The following is a 23,049-nucleotide window of genomic DNA, read 5'->3' on the forward strand; positions in this document are numbered from 1 at the left end:
AATGCAAAAAAACCAAACAAACCCTAAAGATAGCCATCAACCGTATGAAGCAAATTAACAGGCAGTGGCTGGTCTCCAGGCTCCAGGTTTCACACCAGGTCTGTGTAGAAGCTAATCTGGAAAGTCAAATGCCTGTTGCTTAGAAATAGATTAATTTACAGGTGAACCTTCTTTGTCCTTGTCAGTATAAAGTGATGGGCAAGAAAAGGAATGGGAAGGAACCATTGGATGAGGTTCCATCAAGAAAGCCACAAAGAGAGTATATATAAACGCGCATAATACTACAAACTGGTACATACAGTGCCTCACTTTATCTGCCTGTTAGAGCATGGTTTTTCTTGTCTGCAGACTACAGCCTTTGAGCACCACGCCAGTGTGATTACAGACACTCAGGAGGTACAGGGCCCCCTTCATGAGGGCAGTATTCTCCAGAAAGCAAATATGCATCTACAAAGACTGGACAGGGGAAAACACATTCATGCCCAAAACTCAAAAGACAGTTCTGTTCCTTACACAGAGCCTTAGATGTCCACAGAGAATTGCTAAATATTCCCAGGGCGGAAGCCCAGTAAGATCAACACAATGTCCTTGATATTACGAAAAGATAAAGGGAGTCCCATAGGGTAAGTACATTGTAAGGGTTGTAATCTATTAAGAAAAGTTTAATTTTGGACTGAATTGATTTATGCCCCTATAAACCAGCAAAGTTGGCTCACAGCCATATAAATGCCTAACTGCTTATTCAAATGTACAAATGGAGGACCCTGGCAATAACATTTCAAAATCTCTTTGCCCCATGCAATAAAGGTCATATCTAGTACACTGGAATTCAAACACTGAGAAAGCATGACAGGAAATGACTAACTGCACACTCAGGCCAATTTACCTTCAACTTAGATCTGCTCAGCACACCAAGATCATGCAATTCAAACAGACATCACAGCGTCCATGCAGAAAAAATATTCAGACTGCTCTAGTTGCTAGGTTTTGAGGTCTATGCATCTCTGTGCAGAAATCATGGCAAAATGAAGGAATTCTGCTGTTTCCCTCAACATCTCTTACAATTCAAACCACATGCTGTAGTTTTTACTATTCCTTCCCTCTCAGAGGCAGCTTTTTTTTTTAATGGAGGATGAAGTCATTCTTATTTCAGAGGTGATACATAATTTAAGTTTGTGTTTACAAAGCCTTTTGTAGTCCCTGGATAAAAGGTATGTACAGCATTACACCTCTATTTTGTACAGAAAGGCAGGCAAGGGGCTGTGCAAAGCTTGCTTCTAAACAAGCATGCACTTGGATTTGTGGACAGGCTGCATGGGAAGGATGCAGCTGCAGTGCACGTGCTTTGTGCTCACATGCTGAAAAGTGAACCTGCTTGGTCTGAGCCCAGTCCCTTATTAACTGTCTTCTCCAGAAAGCCTGGCAGCTCTTTTGTTGATTAAGGGTCTGCTCAACTTCAGTTTTTATGAACAAAGCAGCTTCTACTTACAGGAGCAAGCAAAGACATAAAACAGACATTTTAATACAGACCTATTATTTAAAGAACAAAGATTTTCTTTCCTCCTAAATTTGGTTAAAATATGCTCTTTTTGAGCTGACTCTTTGTTTCCAAAATTAAAGCATTTGTAGTTAGTTTCTTGCATATAACCAGATATACCAATTGTGAAGGTAACCTACAGTTACAGCCCTGGTACTTCTTGTCTTTCAAGACTGTTCTTCTGGTGTGCAAAACAGCAAAGTGAGTGCTGGGTACAAGGTGGCAGAGGAGACATGGAAATGTCACTCGTGTGCCACATGTTTTTGCCAGCAGCCTGTTTCTTCTGCTGTTTGATCAGTAACGGTGGGCACCTGCATGCTGGCTACCTGCATGAGAAGTACATAGTCTGTCCAAAGAACTTTCTACAGCTTCTGTGTCCCTTGCAAGGAAAGGCTATTAGAACTCCGTAACCCCCAGCATATCAGCACCTTCTAAATCTGGGGAAGGATTGAATCCTGGCAAAGACTGATTGTCTCAGGTTACCATCCCGAGAACTGCTTGCTTACAGTCTGAAACAAAACTAAGATCATCTGTTGCCTGGGAGATGCTGCGTGCGCCAGCTGCAGCCGTTTTGAAAAAAGGTAACTCTACAAGGGCATCATAGCTGAGCCTTATGAGTGCAAGAAACTGCTGAATAGAGACCGGCAGGGGATCCTGGAAAGCAGGAAGACAATCTCATGTTTTAACCACTGCCTTGCCAAGTTTCCATCTCATGCAGCTGCTGCTTTCTTGGCTTGATGAGCTGGTCCCCAGGTATCATTTACCATACAGAGTTAGTTATCTGCAAGTTAGACTCCTTGTTAGAGCATTTCTCACTTACATCCTTTTAAATTTCTCTTAACTAGTGCACATTCTAAATAAGAGAAGCCATTAGTTAAAATCACCACATATTTTATGTAAAATCTCTAAGTAGTAAGTCCTTGTGCGGACTAAAGAGATCTGCAAGAAGCAACATGCCTTCCAATTTCTGCAATGCTCTGCTGCAATACTTTGAGATATAGAGTCTTTGATACCTATAGGGAGGAAGACTGTCACCACATCCATGAGAATAAGTGGAACAGCTATTACAAACGGACACAAACGCTCATAAAGTTAAATGGAAATGCCTTCATGTCACACAGCTAACGTGAGGTTTCCAGTACCTATGCCCTGCAGCACTACTGCCTGCACAATGACAGAACTCGAATCTGGGTAATGGCAACACCTAGCAATGCTGCTGGCAGGTGGCATGGGGAAGCACACGTTCTGCCTGTGCCTAGGGATGGAAAAGGGATGAAAACTGCTCCTTTATAGAAGGAAAGCACTCTACATAAACAGAGAAGAAATAACAACATTAGAAAGCCCCTGATCCAGGCCAGTGGCTCATTTACAGCCCCTTATCCTCTCACATAAACCTGAGATTTATATGGAGATTTGCCACAGATAACAAAAGAACAGAATGGCCAGGGTTTTAACTAACAGAGGGCCTCTCACTCAGACTTTAAGGTAAAGACTAGGAAGAGCTGATATTTCAGCCCCTAAAGCAGAAGATAAGAAGAAATGCCCAATTTCTTAGCTGCAGTGGAGTTGTTCCATGCTCGTTCACTGAAAGCAACAGCAGCAGCTTGCACCCTTCCCAGGAAAGCGCAGCTGCACCAGCGCTAGAGAGGGAAGGTGCAGCACGGTGCTCTGACAAAATGGAAGAGCTCCCAAAGCCGTTTGCGTGCTCAGGCAGCTGGAGGGTTGCAGGCTACGCTTCAATAAGGAAGCACCACCACTCCAATACCCCCCCTTTGTTCTCCCAACTGATCAAAACAAAAATGCTTTATTTATAGATTTCTGTCCCAAACCAGCAAATCCCCACAAACAAAAACTCAGAGCAGTTCTCTTACTGTTACCTTGCATTGCTGAATGCCCTGGATCAGCGTACAACCTAACGCAGTCTCAACAGCGGCAGCAATACCCGAAGCCAATGCAAGACTGGCTCTCCCAGGGGCTCACACGGAGTCACTTACAGCAGGTGTGACATGCAAGAGCCTCTCGCTAGTAAATCATCACTTCACAATCAAAACACTCAAGTGCTTGCCCAGAAACAAAAGCAGTCACATCATAAACCAGAGGCTGACCTCAGCACAGGGATTGCATTTCCTACAGAGGTTCAGATTTCATTACTTGTGGCTGGAAACTGGACTCTTACAATTAAAGTTACTCTAAATTTTCATGAGAAAATAAGAATTCCAGGTTCCAATTTTGTCAGATATAATACACTTCTGAAACCTTTTTTCCCCTGAATGTCATGGTGACGGAAGAGAACAAACAAACAAAACTCGTAACAGAAAGTTAAATGATAAACATTATTATTAGCCTTATCTACCAAGTCAGGTGCTAATGAAGGCAGTAATAGCACTCTCATTGATTTCCACTGGAAAGGATTAGCGTTATGGAACAGAATGATCTACCTGGGGTCCATTTATTCAAAATTTTTGGACTGCCACCTTCCCTTCTTACTCAGAGTTCCAGTTCTGCATCTTCTTCCAAAATTAAAACTCAAAACTAGAAAGGATCTGAAAGTACAAATTTCACCATTCCTTAGCTAAGACATTGTTCCACAAAGCATGAAGCATGATAACCTGTGCACATGGTCCAACACCTTGACCAACTTGAAGTGTATTTGTGATTTTCCACACAACTCTTCAGGGTCTCCAAAAGCAACACATGCAAGACTTCAATACATGCTCAGGGGGCCAGACTTAATCTTCCTGTGACTTATGTAATGTTCGCACAGGGCTGAGAAATACAAGAAATAAAACTTCTCTTGGCTGAGTTCCATGCAATACATTGCGTACTTTTTGCTGTTAATGACTCCTCGGTAAGCACCACGATTACTCTACATAATCCAGAACACCCTGAATGACATATTACAGCAATTTCCTTGGTATCAAAGTGTTCGCTGAGTTAAAGATAGCCAGTGAAATACCTTAAAATTTCATTGCTAGCATTTCTACGTAAAAATTTCCATATACTGAGAGAAGAGGCAGGTGAAATTACCTAATCTTCACTTCAGTATATGAACTAAATATTAATGTCCTTAAATGGAAAGTAGTTTAGCTCCTTGTCTCCCTATTGCATATAACACAAAAATACGTGACGATCTCGTGCAAGACCGTAAGTGGAAGAGTGCTTAGTTTCCAGTTAAGCAGATGTGAAATCCTGTACCTTTCATAAGATTACTTCTTCCTCCATTCCCTGCTAGATGTCACCAGCAAAAGCATTATTTACCTCACAGCACCTGCAGGACAGGCAGTTATTTTACTCTCCTATTTGGCTCTGCACCAAATCAGAGGTTTTGGCACAAGACATACCTGGTAGAGCTAAAAATAGAACCAAGATCCGAGTCCCATTCAGTGATTAAGCTGGAAAACTTCTCTCCCCTTCTGAAATGGAGCATCTGTCCCAACCTACCTGGAAACCACAGTCTTCCAACACACATTATAGACCCACATCCAAATGCATTCTACAGACCAAACTCCTTTTGAGAGGAAAGGGAAAGAGAAAGAAGGATGGACACACACCTATACACTTTGCATTCCAGAATTTTTGTCCAAATAAGTCTGTTAGATAGGCTGGTAATTAAATCTGGGGCTTTAAAAATGATCAAGATGACCTAGAAGGCAGCACTGGAATAGTGGAACACTAAGAATTATACTTCTGTTCAAACTGTGTTAGGTCTGAAGAGTAAAAAAGCCATTTTTCCCTTAAATTAGGGTGGTGGAATTCCAAGATAAGATCAAAAGCGTAATGAAAGTCAGTAGTTTAGACCAATACTTGGAATCATGATTTGCAGAAGTAGTCCTTGCACTCAAAAACAGTTCAGGATCTACTTTTTTTGTTTCTTCACTATCCTAGTATCCTAGGCAACATCTAGGAATGCCACCATCAGCTGTAGACCTCAAAGGAATTTTATCTTCAACCACACTGAAGTCAGGCCTTTCAGTTAGACATATTATATTATTGAATAATAATTCAACTTCTATGGAAAAATGTTCTGGATTTTCAGGCTTAAAAGGAGTACTAAGGTTTTTATATATATAAATATATATATGTATATATATATATATACACACACACACACACGTGGTTTTAGTAGCAAACAGCATGATCTGCAGCCAGTGACTGAACTATAACAGAAATTATCCAACTTGTAATACGCTCACAGAGGTAAATCCTGTAGGTTTGGATTGTTCAAAAATCAGGTGGCTTTAGGGTTACAGGAACACCACATGTCCATAACAGGCTTTAAACTGGTAAGATATGGTTTGCAAATCAACTGCCAATTGTTTTTACAATTTGCATTTCATATTAAAAAAACACAACCCTCTCCAAAGACCTCAGGAGCCAGAACTCAGCCTGGAAAGGTTTTTTATGGTCACACTGTAAACCCACAGAGAGTAAGGGTCTAGAACGGAAATAGTTAATTACAGCTAAAACACTGATCTTGAGTTCTGCCTGGAACAGCTGGGATTATTTCCCCAGTTAGGCAAATTACTGTTACTAAAACCCACTCATATTCAAACACACTTACAGAAGACGCTGAATAATCATTCTTCTTCCCCAGTAACAAACTAAGAGCTGGATGCATTGAGGGATTTCTATGTGAGCATTTCGAATTTGGATAAATAAATGCAAAATAAAGGCCATGTTTACATTCCAAAGTAATAATTAAATATCTATAATCTTGTGGTTCCAATATTCTAGGGTTTTCTATGCACTAAAATATTTATTCATGTAAAACATCTGTAGCAGCTGGAAACATTCATTTGGTCAGCTAGGATTCATTAGTTTAAAAAAACATAAATAAAGTGTTCATTCTACTTCCAAAAAGCTAACACTGCTCTTTATCAGTTCTTTTAGGGTGCCTTGTGAATAAGGCTTATGCAGTCTTCTCAGCAGGAGGGATCAGATATCATAGTTTCACAAACGCATACAAATATCTGCTAAATAAAACAAGGCTTGTGTTTAGATTAATGCTCTTTTGTGAACTGGTGTAGACTAACCCAAGTCATTCACAGCAATATGAAAAACAGATTCAACTGTTTGCAAGCTGGTTTCATTCTTTCTTTCCCCTATCCTCCCGAACTCGAGTGCTCAGGAGACTGCTGAAAACTTTTAAAATTTACTGGTTAACAGAAGTTTCTCTTCAGAACAGGGATTCAGATACCTCTGCTAAACAATTACAAAACAAAACCCTCCATACATATCCCCCCTTTTTTTCCCCTCTCAAAGAAGTTCCTGCATAATCTAATACAGCTTTCTAAAAAAAAAAAACCCAAAAAACAAACCACCCCCCCAAAAAAAAAAAAAAACAGAGTAAACATGGGAAACAACTGAGACCATAAGAAAGAGTTGAACTTAGCTTAGTATCTGTACAGACTCACTTTTCTGGCAAACAATTTGCAAAAGGTTATTTCTTGGCTAGCCCTTTTTCTTTTGCTGGAAGATGCTGAGGTTTTGGTGAGGTTTCTGCACAGCATGCAACAGTATTCAGTATTCGCTCAACCAATGAGTTAAATCATTGCAGCTCTCAATGACTTGAAGATTATGGGTGTAGAAAGAGGGAATGCTCAGCTAGGGGAATGTTCAGCAGCCACGACCAACCTGCGGTTAAAACAGACACCAATGATCCTATTCAGCTTCCAAACCTCAGACAGTTTCCATTTTCTCAATAACAAAGCATTTTTGTGGAGTGAGGTAACAGGCTTCCATCTGCCAGGTCTAACTCTCCACTAAGATTTCCAAAGAGCGTGGCTGAATGAGGGCTGGCCAGCTAAGCTGGAGGCAGCATGCAAGAGGCAGGCGCCCTTTACGCCTGAGAAAAAGGGACAAAGCTGCAGAAGGACAGACTTGGAGAGAAGCCTTTTTGGGACAATCACACAAATTCTTCTAGGAGTTTGTATAAAAAGTAGCCTCAAGTACGCTCCAATCAGTGTACGACAGGAGAGCTCGAGAGGCTGAGTAAAGAGTGAGATTTTTCACTAAGGATGGACTGGATCAGGCAGGAGGAAACGGACAACACATGTAGGTTCAGTACTTAGCAATCCAGCATAGAAGTGTCAGAAGTACAGAGCACTGAATTTTAAAAAGCGAACACAGCTATCTGAGTGCACATGAAGAGATGCACTGTGAAAATGGGAATATAACCACTCTGCTCACTGGAGGACAGCAGCACACAGGATGGGCTGCTCAAGCAGGGACATATCCTTCCACATCTGAGATGATGTACTTCCAAGCTGGAGCAGATTACAGCCTGGAAACAGGTCAACTTTTTATTTGTTGGCAGCCTGTAGTTTGGCATCTCAGTTTCAGGGAAGCTGAGCACCTACATCCTTCCTCTTGATTTCAGGCAAAGTCAGTGTTCAGCTTCTCTGAAAGGCAGACCATTTGCTCAGGTTCAGATACAGATTCTGTCTACTGTCAGGACTCCCAAATCTGATTCTTGCCTCCTCCTTAAAGCTTTCACTTGTTAGTCTTGCAGTTCCCAGAGTCTTCGCTCTGGATTCAAGATATCCCAACTACCTGCCCTACCAAAGGATCACCAGATGGGACCATCACTCGGGCTCTCTCAAAAAAACAAAGGCAAAAGCCTTGGAACAGCACAGGAGAATGAGGCTGGTTGGAAAGAGTTTGGAGAAAAAGGTGGCTGTACAGCACAGGTCACGAAAAGATCTTCACAGCATATGTGAGAGTCTTCTGATCTATTTTTTTGTCCCTACATATGGAAGGCTTTAGAAAGTAATGCAGGACATCCTACTGGACACTGCAGCAGCTGTGATTCAAGCAAGCCAGAACATACAGGACCCAGCTTAGTTACTTCTCTGGTAAATAGCGCTGCCAAGGGCAGTTATTCATGCCACCTGGAGCCCTTATTCTGCCTGTGTGACAGCAGCCATCTGAATACAAGATTTAAGAACAATCACAATTTAGATTCTCTGTAAATGTTTTCTAATCCTTCTATTCTGATGACTGTTTTTAGTCTGGTACATCAGGTTTTGTATCTACAAGGGTGACAACACCAGAGATTCACAAGCAAAAACTGCCCCAAAGCCATTTTGCACAACTTCTCTTGCACTTCACACACTCTAGATCCATGACATTACTGCAGTGCAAAGGAAGAAGCAATGAGGATAGAAATGTAGGGGTAGATGGTCTCATCCAACAAGCTCCACAGCATCAACTTTACATGCTTCTGCTACTATGTCAGGAAGCTTTGTAGCCAAGAACTCCATAAATATATTTAAACTCTATTTAGTCCTAGGGAAATGCTGAAATCTGTGCACTCATGTATAAAAGTCATAGGCACTAACAAGCAATGAACCCCAGAACACATGGAGCAACTGGAACTTCTCAACTCACCTGCAACTCCATTGAGCAATGCAGTAATTAAGAGCAAAATCTCGCTACCAAAGATGCCAATTCTCTAATCATTGGTCCTTATTTCTGTAGATGAGATACAGACCCACAGAAACACATAGATGAAAACCAAGGAGCAGCTTTTTAGTATCAAAAGATACAGAGTATTTGCTCACTTCTGCTGCTAATTTGCTGAATGGCCTTGCTCAATTTCCTCCCCATCTATACATCAAAGTTTTCTCATTTAAAACAAAGGCAGTTCTTCCGTTGGCTTTGTGAAAGTCTTTGCATTTCTGCAGCACATCTCCTGGAGTTTTGAAAGCATTAATACTCCTCAGAATTCAGTTTAATACCAGGCACCCAGTTAATACCCAGAAAACCCAGCTGGCAAGTAACATACCTTCCTTCCCCAGTCATGATAAAAAGTTTCCCAAGCCAGTTTTCTTACGAAGAATGCTGCAGTCAGATCTCAAAAAGCCACATTGCTAATACTTGCCCTAATGCAAGGTCAGCCAAAAAGGACTTCCATCAGGACTGAGCTCTTCTAGAGAAGGCTCCCTGGAGATTACAAGAATAGTACACTCAAGCCCAGATGGCAACAACGTGCAGAGCACATTTCCAGCAAACACAGTGACTGGGCAGAGGACTACGTAAACCAACTAAAGTCCATCCTGATGTTTGCCATCTGCTAGCTAGATGCAGCAGTCTAGGCTGAGATCAGTGGGAAAGGTCAGGATAGTCTTACAGGCTCTCAAGATACTGCCTTTGTTCTCACTATTATCTTCTCAATTCCTGTGTTAAAGATACTAATCTCTCTGTAAGGCAGTTATCTGGAGCCAAAAGTTTACATATTATTGCAAAACATATGCTTAAAAGAAACTGGAAATGATGTTGGCAGTGTTACAGAGGGGAGCAAAGCATAGCTTTGGGTCAAAACAAAACAACCCCTAAGCTAGTAAGCAATTCCCACATGATAGTTTGGAAGAGCCAGCAAAAGCTTTTTCTAGAAAGAAAACAGCACTGTGAGAATGAAGCTTACAAGAGCTGGCTCTTCGGGGAGGGGAAGGCCAGTAATGAGCTAGCGTTTCACCCAACAGCACATATCCAAGAGAATCTTTCTGGGAAACCAACTCAAGTCATTACGCTGGAAAGCCCTTAGGGATTAGGGACCTTGAGGCTAAAAGCTGGCAAATCGCTTCATCAGTTACGGTAGGTATGTTTTCCACTGTGTAAGAATAATTTGTTTTAGCCTACAGGTCTCTACAGAGCAACAGGTAAATTCAGGCTGCTTCCTCTGGAAAGGGAAATTGAGCACTTAGTGAAGCCTTGCCCAGATGAGGGACATTTTTAGGATGTTTCCCATCATCACTGACGTTCGTTCAGCCAAATACCCAGGCCTAGCATGCTTCGTCTGTTGGCTTTCCTTGCACTCCTGGTGCTCTGAGCTGCTGCTGTGCACCAGTGTGTGTTGATCACCTGGTGGGAAAAGTCATCTGACTGTTTGTGCTAGCACTCCACCAGTGAGTAGTCACCACAAAAATGTGATGACTGTGCCTCCACAAAAACATCTTCTAGAGGCTCATTCACCCAAAATGGATGCAGTTAGAGCAACTATTTTGATGGAGCCTATTTTCCAGAGAGACGAAGAGAAGACCTCACTACCTCTGTAGAGTCAGATAAAGGGAAGACTTTTGTCTGAGGTTTTCTATTTCCAGTCCAGCTACTCATAGGGAGCACAGGCGAAAGTGTGATCTCCAACTGTATTTCTCTGCTGACAGAGAAAAATCCTGCCTTGGCAGAGCATATCAAGATGCAATCCAGCAAGTTTCCTTCTCTTCCAACTCTTTTTCTGATTCACTTTGCCATTGTCTTTGCAATCCACCTACATAACATGTTTGGGCAGCACGAGAAGTATTTCCTACTTGCACTTCACTAGTAGTAAGATCTCCACATCTGGAAAGGTATTTCTCAGGAAAGTCACACCACAGGTGGCTGAGGGGTATCTTTCTCAGGAAAAGAAGAGAAGCACCCTGTCTTGTCTGAGTTCATCAGTAAGACTTTTTGGCTGCAGGAGAACAAAGGTTGCCCAGAAGCAGAGAAAACATATGCTGTGCCTTTGCCCAAGCCCTAACTAATCTGAACAATGTGGGCAGAGTATTCAATTACCTCATTTCCAGGTGTGCTGTCAGCATGAGTCCTGACTGGCATAGGATGAAAGAGGAAAAACTGTTCCTAGATTTGGATTTGTCTGCATCATTTATGGTAATTATTGCCCAGCAGCCTTTAATTCTTTAATATCATATCATACACTCAGCCTCCAGTCTCTCCACAACCTTTTGATCAGCTGTTTACCATTCTGCCACAGAAGCAGCTAAAGGACACAGTGTGAGAGACCATGAACTCACCAGGGCCTAAAGCCATGCCAACCCAGCCCACAGAAAAAGAAAAGCAAAGAAAGACACTGCAGAAGGGACTTGGGCAGTTCAGTCAACTTCAGACAAATAGCAATTATAAGTGCTCCTATGTTGCTAGCATACATGACAGATGTGTATCTAAACAGTTACACCACATAGCCACTTCAGCACCACCACCTTTAATAGCACAGTACTCAACAGCCCTACTCCATGCATCACAAGAATACAGCCAGTTTCTAACACCAATCACTCCATAGCGCTTTCACACACTGAAGGATTTTTGATCCTCTCAAACTCATTCTTTCCTTTACTGTAAGCCTGGGCACTCTTGATACGCATGTAGATATTTCATCTCTTTACAAACCCTCCCAGACTACTGATCTCAATGTTATCTTACAGCATTGAGCTTCAAAGGCTGTATACTGAATAAGTGAAAAAGTCAACTGATAAAAGTACTTTTTGTCAACAAGGAAATAGACTGTTGGGAAACACAGCAAAGTATTCCAAAGCTGCATGGACTGCTACAGCATTACCAGCTCTCAGTTGAGGAAGTGCTAGCCTAGCACTAACGTACAAAATATCTTTTAACACAGGCACTAGATCCTCAGCAGCCTGAGTCCACTTTCTCCTTCAAAGCATATACACACACACAGCTTCCCTACAGCAGTAGAAAGTTATACCTGATACATAGCACCTCATTTTCAAGCAACTGAGCTGCAAAAACTAAAGCTGAAAACAAGCAATCAAAACCCACACATCTCTGCTACAGCATGACTGTTTAGCCTGTAACAGCTATTCAGTATCTGTTATCTCTACATTTTTTATTAGCTCATGTTTACTTTGGCTGCATATCCAAGCAGTCATTTAAGCAGGGTGAGGGAGGAAAATCTTGGACTCTCAACAATGGCAAAGCAGTTTAATCTGCCACTAGGGACAATGACTTGACTCCTATTGGCGTTTAGTACTGGCAGGGTCAAGTGTAACATGTGGTGAAGGAAGCACTCGGGAAGCAGAGCTGCAGCAGTTCCATCAACACTGAGTATTTCCTTGAGCTATTCAGAGGTCCCTTTTCCCCCTTGTGTGTAGAGAGAACAACTCCAGCTGTTCAGTCACCTGTACTGACATCTCCACTCACTGGATTTATGAGTTTTGGGGCTGCTAACAGTTCCAGATTGGATATAGCACATTCCTCTGGCCTATAGCTTAGACATTCAAAACTAAGTTAGGAAGACTGAAGCAGTGAATATTTTGTCCTTGGCATCAGCTCCTAGCTTTGGTCCTGGAAGCTGACTTGTATTCCTGAATAGAACTGGCACTGGGCAGGTTGGGCATAAGTATTAAAACAAGCTTTTGTCTAGCAATGACTCTAGTCAGAAGGGTCAAGAATTTCTTAATATTTATCCATGGTGCTGATTTAAGAATTATGTTTATATAGCAGAAGTTCAAAACACTTTACAATAAAAGAACAACGCAACTTGCAAACTTGGGACAATCTACAGTGATGTATTCAGAGGCAGATCAGAAATATGAGTTAATGGTAACTGTCAAATGACCACAGACAAAGTCAAAGTGAGATTGTAATAAGGACAATAATAGAAATTTCAGGATCTTTATTCCATTCTTTTTTGTATTCCATGTTAACACATTTCCAAATAATTCTTGATTAAGAATTTTTAAGACTATTAGCTTCCTCTTAATAGCCATGCCTTTCTGGTTCCCTTTAGAGTAGTATCATCATCTCAGGGCTCCTATTGAGTAAAAGCAGAATCTTTTATTAAAACTGTTCTCTGTTTAGCAAACATCAGCAGACAAAGTGAGTCACCGAGCAGAGGCAATTCAGCTGGGATGAAATACAGGAAGGTGGAAGCTGTGTGGCATTCTTCAGTTTCCCCTTTCCTTTCACAATCAGACCCTTGATATTTTCTTCAACAGGAAAACTGACACTCCTCCCTCCTTTTAAACTGCTGACAATTCTATTTCACACCTGGCAAAGCCAATGCAAAACAGAAGGAAGAGAAGGAACAAAGACCAAGAACTTTTCTCAGCAACTACACCTCCCCAGAATGCAGCTATTTTCCTTCCACCTGCAGCTAAAGATACATCACTTCTTAATGGATAACGTGTAGTAAATACATATCAGTCACTGCAGGAAATGTCACCTCCTGTGTCTGGAAGGACCACAGAGCTACATACACTGCAGCAGTTTCATGGCAGCTGCTTCACAGAGGATAGTCATAGCTGTCAAATCTAGCTATGGGGCACAAATCCTACCAAAAGCAAGACAGCATGTGCAGCTGAACACCTTGGCTTGCAAAGTCTCGAAATGTCCTATTCTTTACAAGTAATTCTAAACTTCTAAAACTCTTGGTAACAATATGAGGATTAAATACTGGTAAGAGCTTCTCTGTGCCTCATAACAGTTGGGATTTTACCTTTCCTAGATGCAGCTGGTGGCTGTTGTTATAGCTGTCTTTATTTTTTACTTCAACACACACACACAAAAATCACACCTACACCAGCAAAAATAGTCCAAGTTTCACAAAAAGTGAGGGGTAGCAGTTTGCATACTACATGAGAATGCTGGACAGAAGAACAGCAAGTGTCACCTGCACCTTCTTGTCAGACCAAGCTAGATGCTCCATCGAGGGCACTGGCAATCCAAGAACAGATGTTGATCAGGGATACTGAGCACTAGAGGAGGAATGGGAATGGTTTCCTTCCTGCAGCCATCACAAGGCCATTTTCCCAGTTAAGAACTCTGGCTTTTATTTAGACACAGCCAGTCAGTTCCCAATTTTCTGTAGACACCTTTGTCTATGGAAACTTTTTGACATGAAAGGCGAGGCAGAGGCAAAAAGGGTAACATTCATCTCTCTCCTGATGCTACTGATGCAGTTAGGGTTCTTCAAACATAACCTTATGCAAGCTGAGCACAGTGCAAATCCCACAAACAGACCAGAATCCGAGCAGACCACCATGGAAGTCTCATGCATCAGTGTTACGATTACTGCAAAAGTCTTTTCCCCAGGAGGAAAGGAGTCACTTGACCCTGAAGAGGCATCAACTTATTCTGTTTTCCTGTTGGTATTGCAGGAAGCAGCAGGCTGCATAACAGCATCAACTGAGTTGCAATTAGGAACCCACAGTAGAAAGCATCTTGCCTAGTAGAACAAGCAGTAGAATAAGTTGAGCCCTGACTGCAAATCAAAACAGCTGCTTCCAAAGGTGGTGCATTGGGAACATCAGTAATCTGCCTACAGAGAAGCTTTTCCTGATTCCATCAGTTAAGGGTTTCAGACTAGCAGCTTCAGGACAGAAGTGAACCCCTGAGCATCACTGAGCTAAACATACATGATATTCTGATATCCTTTTGAAATCTATTGACCAGTGAACATTGTCTATAGCCACACAAAGATCCCATTCTACAGAAAAAAGGATGTGTGAGCAGGTCAGATACAATAACATGGGCCAGAAAAAAAAGATTCCTGCCCTCTCCCCCTGTAACAGCCTCACAGGGCTGAGCCATCCAAGGGCTGGCCATGTCCTCTGTTAGCATGGCTGTTTCAGAGTCCATTCTAAAACGAACAGCAGTGTAAACAGGAAGCAGAGCTGACAGGAGACACACTGCAGATGGCTGCGAGCCCTGTGGAGGGAAGAGCAATGACCTACCATCCTTCCAAAGGCCAAGGAACCAGCCTGATCCTCAGCACGCTAGTCATTTCTCAGCTTTTTGAGTGCTATTCTGAAGACAAAGGAGATGCAACATTCAGGAATGTCCATATTCTCTTCCAAAAGAGGCACCTCAAAAACTTCTAACATGGAGACAGGATAACCCAGAAGATGAGGACCAAGAGATTTTTCACAGGGCTTCCTAGAATTCTGGGTCATCCCAAACACTGCTTTGGCTTTAGTATGTCTCCTCCATGCCCTATATATAGGGTTAAGGAGTTCTTGGTCTAAATCATGTTTTTTTCCTATGAAGTATCCACTTCGGGGCACACAGATACTAACAATATTGCCTGTATTTTTTGTCTGTTAACACTAGGCCAGCCTTAAAAAAAATATTCAAAATTATAGCCCTAGCTAAGTAAATTCAAACTAATGCCAACAACTCTTCATCTATTTCAAAAAAAAATGTTACAGAAGTAACTGCAGAGGAAAGAGCAATCATGTGGTCTCTATCCTATAAAAAGGAAGAAATGGCACAAAAATAAGACAGAAGAAATGACAGATTTCCTCCTTTCCTGCCATGCTGGTGATAGCCTGCCTTTCAGGAAGACAAACCATCTCTCGATAAAGCAGATTAGGGAAATAAGGCAGCTCCAACACCTTTGTAAATACCAGAAAAAAATATTACTCAAAAGTAGACTTTTAAATACCAGAGGCTTCAGAGGAAATATCCAAGAAAATGCTTCTCAGAAGTGAATAGTAACAGAGTATTTGACAATCACACATTGCAGCTGGAAAAGCCACAGATTTCCAAAGCTTGGTAGAGGAGCCAGAAAAGCACCCAAACACACAATTTTGTCCCAGCTCTTCCCTAGCCATTCACCAGCAGCCAGTGCAGCCAACAGGATACTGAGCTTATCAGACCTTTGGCCTGGGCCAGGAAAGCCTTCCCTATACTCCTATGACAAGTTTTCCAAATTAGTAATATTTCTTTATTATTTTCAAAACAAGGAGCTAATGGATAGATTCAATACAAATCTAAACAGAGAGACCTCAATATCAAAGCCTACACAGTAAAGACATGTAACCACTATCACATCCCACCTATTTAGCTTTCAGGAAGCACAGGATAACTCCTAATATGCTTCAGCCAGGCTAACCATAAAGTATATCCAGCATTCCCATGATATCTCAGGGAAGGGGGAAATGATTAATATAACCACATGTACAAAATATCTAGAAAATGAAAAATCAAGAAGACATGATCTGAAAGAAACTATATAACAATGTAAAACCAAACCATATTCAATAAAGAACAGTTTGAAAAGCAGCTGAGCTATTTCTTAAAGAAGTAAAATCCCAACTATGACTTTTGAGTCATCCTCTAACAGGAAAAAGAAAATAGGCTTCAAGTAATTTTAAAACTGTCCCTACCCTCAGACTTCTTGGGCATAAAGTAACCATTTAGAAGGTGCTAAAAACTTCTCTATACTCAGTGGGAGCATTTGGCTTAAGTTTGCTTCTGAGTTTATTGTACGGATAAGGTTTTAGAACTTGCTTAATAAAATACAGCTTAAGGATTACAACTTTACAGTCCGGGAAAGAGACTAAGGTGCCAATTCTTTTTTCTTTCAGAAGATGACATAAACTGTACTTCCTAGAAGACAGAACTAGGTCCAGCTGCCCGAGCGAGTTCCCACCTTGCTGAAAGGCGCAGTGAGCCCGAGCCGGGGCCCCCGGGAGGCCCCGCTGCCCCCCTTCCTCCGCAGACAGCGCCGCGGCCCCGGGCCGGCCCGCCACCCCCGGCCCGCCGCCCTCCGCCCGCTCGGCCCCACCTGGTCTGCGCCGCGGCCGCGCCGCTCGCCGCTCCGGTCGCAGCGCTGGGCTGGCAGGCGCCGAGCGGCGCCCCCGCCGGCGGCGCCGAGCCGAGCCCGCCCCGGCGGGGCGGAGCGGGGCCGGCGCCGCCCCGGGGGCTGCCCCCGCTGCCAGCCCCCGCTCGCCTCACCGCCGAGGCGAGGCTCTCGCCGGCCGGCGGCGGCGGGCGGGCCGCCCGAGAGCGCGCCGGCCGCCCCGCTGCCCGAGGCCGGCCCTCGCGAGCCGCCCGCGGAACAGCGGCTCCGCGCTCGGCGCTGCCCGCCGCGCGGCCACCCGCCGCCTACACTTCCGCGGCCGAGCGGCGGCCGAGCGCCGCGGGCCGCGCCGCGGAGGGAGGAAGCCGCGGGCCCGCGCCCGCCGGCGCCCCGGGGGGCGGCAGCCGCCCGGCCCCGGCAGCCCCACACGCAGCACGGCGGCGGAGCCAGGCGGCGCCCAGCCCTGAGAGACCCCGAGGCGAGAGCCGTGGCCACCAGCGCCGGCCCGGCCCGGCCGCCTCGGGGCGCCGGGGGGAGGCGGCGGCAGCGCCCCTGCCCACCGGCGGAGGCGCCCAGAGCGCCGGACCGCCCGTCGCCATGGAGACTCACACTTCCTCCCACCCCGACAGCACCCGCGCCCGCCGGGCTCTTCACGGGCAGCTTCCGGGCGGTGGGCGGGGCTAGGCTAGGGGCGGGGCGGGGCCGGTCCGCCAATCGGCAGTCGGGCCTGCCGGCCGGGGGCGGGGCCGCCGGCCGGGAAGCAGGACGGGCGCGTGTCGTCGCTGCCGCCGCGCCATCGTCTCCCGCCGCCATGTCGGCCGCCTTCAGGAAGGCCGCCAAGTCGGGGCAGCGCCCGCACCGCGAGCGGGCACAGGTCAGTGCGCGACTTCGTCCCTCCTCGGGCTGGGGCCGCCGCCGCCGCCGGGCCGCCGCGGCGCGGCGCGGTGCGGTCCCGGCGGCCGCGCCGACGCTGCGTGTCCCCTATAGCCGGCTGCGAGGAAGAAGCTGGGGCTGCTGGAGAAGAAGAAGGACTACCGGCTGCGAGCCGCGTGAGTGCCCCGGCCCCCGGACCCGGACCCCGGACCCGGACCCCGCCCCGGACCCCAGACCCGGCCCCCGGACCCGGCCCCCGCCCCGGACCCGGCCCCCGCCCCGGCCCCAGAGTCGCCCCTGGACCCCCGGGCCCCCGCCCCGGCCCCTAGCCCTGAACCTCCAGCGCCTGAACCCTCTCCCAACCCCTGGCCTGCGCCCTGCGGCGAGGCCTTCCGCAGCCCTGCGGCGGCCTGATCACCCGCCGTGCCCCCTCCAGCGACTACCACAAGAAGCAGGAGGCCCTGCGGGCGCTGCAGAAGAAGGCGCTGGACAAGAACCCCGATGAGTTCTACTTCCAGATGACGCACACCAAGCTGCAGGTGAGACCTGAGGCACTGCGACAGGTCGCTCCCGCCTTTTCCTCTCTTGTTTCCATTTTAATGTGTGGGTTAGTTACCAGCGTAGAAGGTTTGGCACAATTGAGAGACTTGGGAGAAGGGAGAGCATCTGTGGGCACCGGACAGCAGAGGCCTTCTGCTTTCTGTGAGAGCTCGCTGCGGCGGGGGAGACACCCGCACTTCTGAGTACAGTCTGCCATCTGGTTTTAGGATGGAGTTCATGTAATTAAGCAGCCAAAGGATGAGGTGACCCCTGAACAAGTGAAAGTGATGAGGACACAGGATCTCAAGTATGTGGAAATGAAAAGAGTGGCAGAAGCCAAGGTAATACTTTGTTTTTTCAGTGTTCCTCAATTGGCTGAGGAACTTTAACTTTCTTTTTTTTTGTGGTTGTTGGCTGTTTGTGTTTATGGTTGGTGAAATTGGGTTTGTGTAATACCAGAAATGACAGGTGAAAATGTCAGTGGAGTTCTGTATGGATCCTCAGGGTGTAACCTGTACTAAAAGCCTCACTGTATATTGGATGTCCTAAAATAAGGCAAATTTCTGCGCAAATTTCAGATGTTAAACACTTTTTTTCTCATATTTAACAAGCATAGAGGATTATTGTTACTGAAATAGGTTGAATATTCTAGGCAGACAGTACACATTTGACAACTTCTGAAAATGATTTATTCCCTGGTATTGGTCCACATGTTACCACTAGTGGAACTACATTAAACAATGTGGTCAACGTACTTAATCAAAGCTAAATAAATTCAGCTTTGGATTTTCCTTCAGACTTTTGCTAGCATTTTCAAGGTAATCCTTTCTGTTTTGTCTGATATCAAGGTAAGTTACACATGTTTGAAAAATGATTTGTGCATATTTGGCTGGGTAGTACTAGAAATTACTGTTAACCTCAACCTGAGAAGGTTTTGAGGAGACAACATAAATATAGACTAGATATGTTTAAAGAAGACTGAAAAAGAAGACAGATCTTTTTCAGATTCACCTTGTTACAGATACTCAGCAAAACTGAGATCAACTTTTCCTTTCTGCAGAAAATCGAAAGGCTGAAGTCGGAGCTCCATCTCCTGGATGCTGAGGGGAAGCAGCCCAACAAGCATGTGTTCTTCTTTGATACCAAAAAAGAAGGTAAGATACATAAAGCCTTTGTCTGAACTTTTTTTTTTTTTTTTTTTTTTTTTTTTTTTTTTATGTTTTCTTTCAGGTTGTGTAAAATCTGTAGAATACTGTGGTGTTTTCTTTATGCTGTTGTCATAAAAGAAGCTTCTATTTCAGGAAAAGTAGTTTAAGCATTCTGAAAATCCCTTTTGATAGCTAGAGAAGGCCTTATTTCTGCAAGAGCTATCTTACTAGGGGTCTCTCCATTGCTGACTGTACATAAGCTCCATTTGGAAGGTTTGTTGAGCATTAGTCTAAGAAGTGTGGGAGTTTTTATTCCTATTATTCTTTTTTTTTTATTTTTAGTTCGAGAGTTCGATATTGCAACTCATCTGAATACTGTTCCAGAACTAGTAGATAGAGTGTACAACCGACCAACCATTGCAAAATTACAGAAGGAGACACTGAAAGGAGCTACGGATCCTGCCCTCTTAAAGGTAGTCTGTGCTGCCACTATTCGTTTTGTAGTGCTCTTAACTTACTCTTTACCTCTTTTTTGTAATAAATCCTCAAAAGGGTTCACTGGAATGTTTTGGAGGAGGACAAAATTGTTCTGTTATCCTAGAATTTTTTTCGGTGACACAGGCCTATACCATATGTCACATAATCATGAATATCTGTAGACCTACGGTCAAATCATGGACCAACATGGAGAATTTGTTTAGTCATATCACAGATCACTATGGATTATAAATCAAGAGTTGTGACTGGTATTCTTTGCAGAAATATGGGCCACGGTGGAGTGGTTTAGATTTGACTGGAGATGTTCCTTGACAAATTTCATACACTTCTCTGTTACACAACATAAACCTATGGGAACATCTTTTCATTAGATTACTGTAGTTTTAGGTGTGATTTAACAGCATCTCACTAGTAAATCTTCTCCACAGCTCAAAAAAAACCTTGTACTCCTGCATAGGTGATGTGAAAGAGCTTCTTCCAACATAGCTATATCTATGAAATTTCAGTTACAGAGTTTATTCTCCTTTTCTTTATGATTGCCAACAATCATAGTAGTCTTTCTGTTGCAGAAATAAAAGGTTAGGGTTCTGATCTCATGGTATTTTTTCCCGTTAGGTTCTGAGCATAGTATGATTTGAGATTCGGGGTTTGTCTCCCCCGACTCTCCCCCTACCTTTCTTCTCAAAGACATTTAACCTGTAGTCTCATTTCTCAGCTTTCCTGATTTAAAATGTTTCATGATTCTTCAGCATGAATTGCTTATACAGCATCAACTTTTGATTCTGATGCTTTAATATCACAGCAGTGCAGTCCTAGAAATAGCTAAACTTGACTCTAGCACTATAAATATCTCCTAATTAGTTTTGATGTAGTGGACAGTCTTATAAGCTTGAGTCAGTATGTATATGGTAAAAATAAAATTGTCTGAAATAGCTGATTGGTAAATTTGTAGTCTGTTGTCTTCTGATTCAGATGTCAGATAACATCCTGTGGTCCCTTCCATCTTGCCAGCTTTCTCAATTTGACTTGTCAGTAAAGCAGTTGGACAAGTTTTAGACTGATGCATCTTCTCTGAATGTCTGAGTCATATTGTAAGCATGTTGGGATCTGTTCTCTTTAGATGTAATTACTTAAATCACACCTGCAGTAATACCATTTTGTGCTGGGAAAACCATCAGTTCTTGGTAGATAAGCATGACCAAACAAATTGCATTTTTGCAATGTGCAGCTCTAGGTACTTCAGGAATTGGTCACAGGCCTTTTTTCCTCTCTGAATAAAGAGTTGTGGGTTTTCCTTTCAAAGTTAAATATTCTCTTACGCTCAACATTGAAGGTGAGTTAGAAAATTGAGGTTTCCAAAAACTACCTGCCAAATGCGGCTCCATAGTATCCAAGCCAGGTTAGAAGAAACTTTTTTTAGTTTGGATTTAAGAGATTAAAACAAGCAAGGAGAATCAAGTCCTAACTAGAAAACCTCTAGTCTGATAATAAAGGTGTTGCATAGTTTTCTGGAATCTAGCCACAGTACAGAAACAGCATTCATTAGAAGAGCTCTGTTGTTAAGGTTTAAAATGCAAAAAAGTCTGTGAGGGCCAAGCTCTCAGAAGGGATCAGTTCCAGACCAATGTCTTGTTTCTTTATTTCTTAAAAATGCTTCTTTTTCTTCTCCAGAAATTAGCCCAACAGAGGAAGAATCAGTATGACCTCCTGAAGCAGCGTATTGAGCGAGAAAAGACAATGTTTGTTATTGCACAGAAAATCCAGACACGCAAAGATCTTTTGGTGAGGGATTTAGTTTTGGGATCTGTTTTGTTAAGATCTTTAGGTCTAGTTTTGTATGTATGTACTTCTTCATTACAGTTTTATGTTGACGTCCAGTTTTATACTGACATTTCCAGGTAACTCCTAAAAGTAAGTAACTCTTTAGTATGAAGAAGAGAAGAAGATGGTTTCCCAAAGTATTCAATCTGTAACATGACTAGTAACTTAAATTAAAAAAAGAATAATAATCTGCTATTACAACTCTACCACATTAGCAAGGACAAAGATTTAACTCTTGAAATGGTGTACCCAGTCCTTTCTGTACTACTATTGCTGTCATCTCTCAAGTACCAAAGTAGTGCTTTCAAGTAGCAGAAAAAAGGAAGAAGTTCTATAGCTTACAACAAAACCTTTAAAATCCTAATGAGCAGAAGCTACTTGTTTTGCTGGAATTTTCCATCCACTGGTGCCTATGAACAAAACATTGTGTCTGACAAACTAAAATTAGAAAAGCAAATGGAAATATAACCCCCATTTAAATAATGGAAAGTGTTCACTTTTCACTAACACTTCTTCAGTCTCGGGCAGGGCTTTTGTAAAGAGGTTTCTTCTTATATGCTAGCAAGTGAAGTAGTTTTCTTGTTCTTTTTTCAGGACAAAACTCAGAAAGTGAAGGTGAAGAAAGAGACAACAAATAGTCCAGCTATTTACAAGTTCAAATTTCAGCGGAAACGTTAACTCTTCCATGAAATAACTAATGTAATCATCTCTGTTTAAAAGAAAGGATTCTCCTTATGAAGAAGTACTGATGCACTGTCAATATCAGTCTGACTTCCACTGCAGCCTAATGCTTTATCAAAACAAATTACTGTGGGCCTTCTGTAGCCATAAACACATTGTATCTATTTAATAGATTAATAAATCAAAGAGTTTGTCCTCACAGCATTTACATTGGAAACCCACAAGAGGTGCCTGAATGTGCTAGTGATGTGCACTGTAAGCAATCCTTGAAAAGTCAAGGTCAAAGCTATGAGACTGGAAAATGGAGTGCAAGCAGCACACAAACAAAAAAGGTATTCCAGGCTTTTTGTTACTTTCAGTTACATGGCCAGCAGACTACAACACAGTCAAATACACACAAGATTCTAGGTCAGCTTTCCTAGCTAGCTTTTTTAGCAGGCTGAAGTTGAATGTTATCTTCCTAATCACTTTTTTCCACATCCACCTTTGATTTTTTTTTTTTTTTTTTTTTTTTGTTCTGTATGCACAGAACGCTTTGAAACTTTAGCGGTGAAAGGCATTGCTAAGGGCACGTTGCTAAATTCAGGCATCATATTTGCCAAAGACTTTTAGAAATGGTGCTGAAGTGAGGA

At 43.4% G+C, this 23,049-nt stretch overlaps 2 protein-coding genes across 7 annotated transcripts in view; one reads left to right on the forward strand and one right to left on the reverse strand.

Moving 5' to 3' along the window:
• The window catches only part of FHL3 (four and a half LIM domains 3), a 30,798-nt gene extending 13,885 nt beyond the window's left edge, over positions 1-16,913 (reverse strand). Inside the window, exon 1 of one of the 5 annotated variants that reach the window (XM_062593961.1) lies at positions 16,842-16,913. The gene's annotated coding sequence lies outside the window, so the exon portion shown is untranslated. Of the gene's footprint in view, positions 1-16,706; positions 16,812-16,841 lie in introns of those variants that run through there. The other 4 variants (XM_062593963.1, XM_062593960.1, XM_062593964.1 and 1 more) reach the window with 4 other exon arrangements.
• Positions 16,914-17,556: 643 nt separating this feature from the next.
• UTP11 (UTP11 small subunit processome component) lies at positions 17,557-22,616 on the forward strand. Of its 2 annotated transcripts, XM_062594290.1 has the most exons (8): positions 17,563-17,730; positions 17,844-17,905; positions 18,166-18,268; positions 18,497-18,610; positions 19,330-19,423; positions 19,760-19,890; positions 21,587-21,697; positions 22,331-22,616. In XM_062594290.1, exons 1-8 carry the CDS (start codon positions 17,668-17,670, stop codon positions 22,412-22,414), a joined length of 762 nt encoding a protein of 253 aa, XP_062450274.1. In that variant the 5' UTR covers positions 17,563-17,667; the 3' UTR covers positions 22,415-22,616. The 2 variants fall into 2 exon arrangements, with proteins under 2 accessions (XP_062450275.1, XP_062450274.1); XM_062594291.1 differs by lacking the exon at positions 18,497-18,610 and having other exon boundaries at positions 17,557-17,730.
• Positions 22,617-23,049: the final 433 nt, after the last annotated feature.

This window comes from Rhea pennata, chromosome 23 (assembly GCF_028389875.1).
Source record: "Rhea pennata isolate bPtePen1 chromosome 23, bPtePen1.pri, whole genome shotgun sequence".
Taxonomy (NCBI): Eukaryota; Metazoa; Chordata; class Aves; order Rheiformes; family Rheidae; genus Rhea; species Rhea pennata.

Bases quoted from the DNA above. Each gene is read 5' to 3' on its own strand.
- UTP11 (XM_062594290.1), top strand. From the start codon at position 17,668: ATGTCGGCCGCCTTCAGGAAGGCCGCCAAGTCGGGGCAGCGCCCGCAC. The intron at 18,611-19,329 runs GTAATACTTTGT...TCCTTTCTGCAG, and splicing joins AAAGAGTGGCAGAAGCCAAG to AAAATCGAAAGGCTGAAGTC. The intron at 19,424-19,759 runs GTAAGATACATA...TTTTATTTTTAG, and splicing joins CTTTGATACCAAAAAAGAAG to TTCGAGAGTTCGATATTGCA.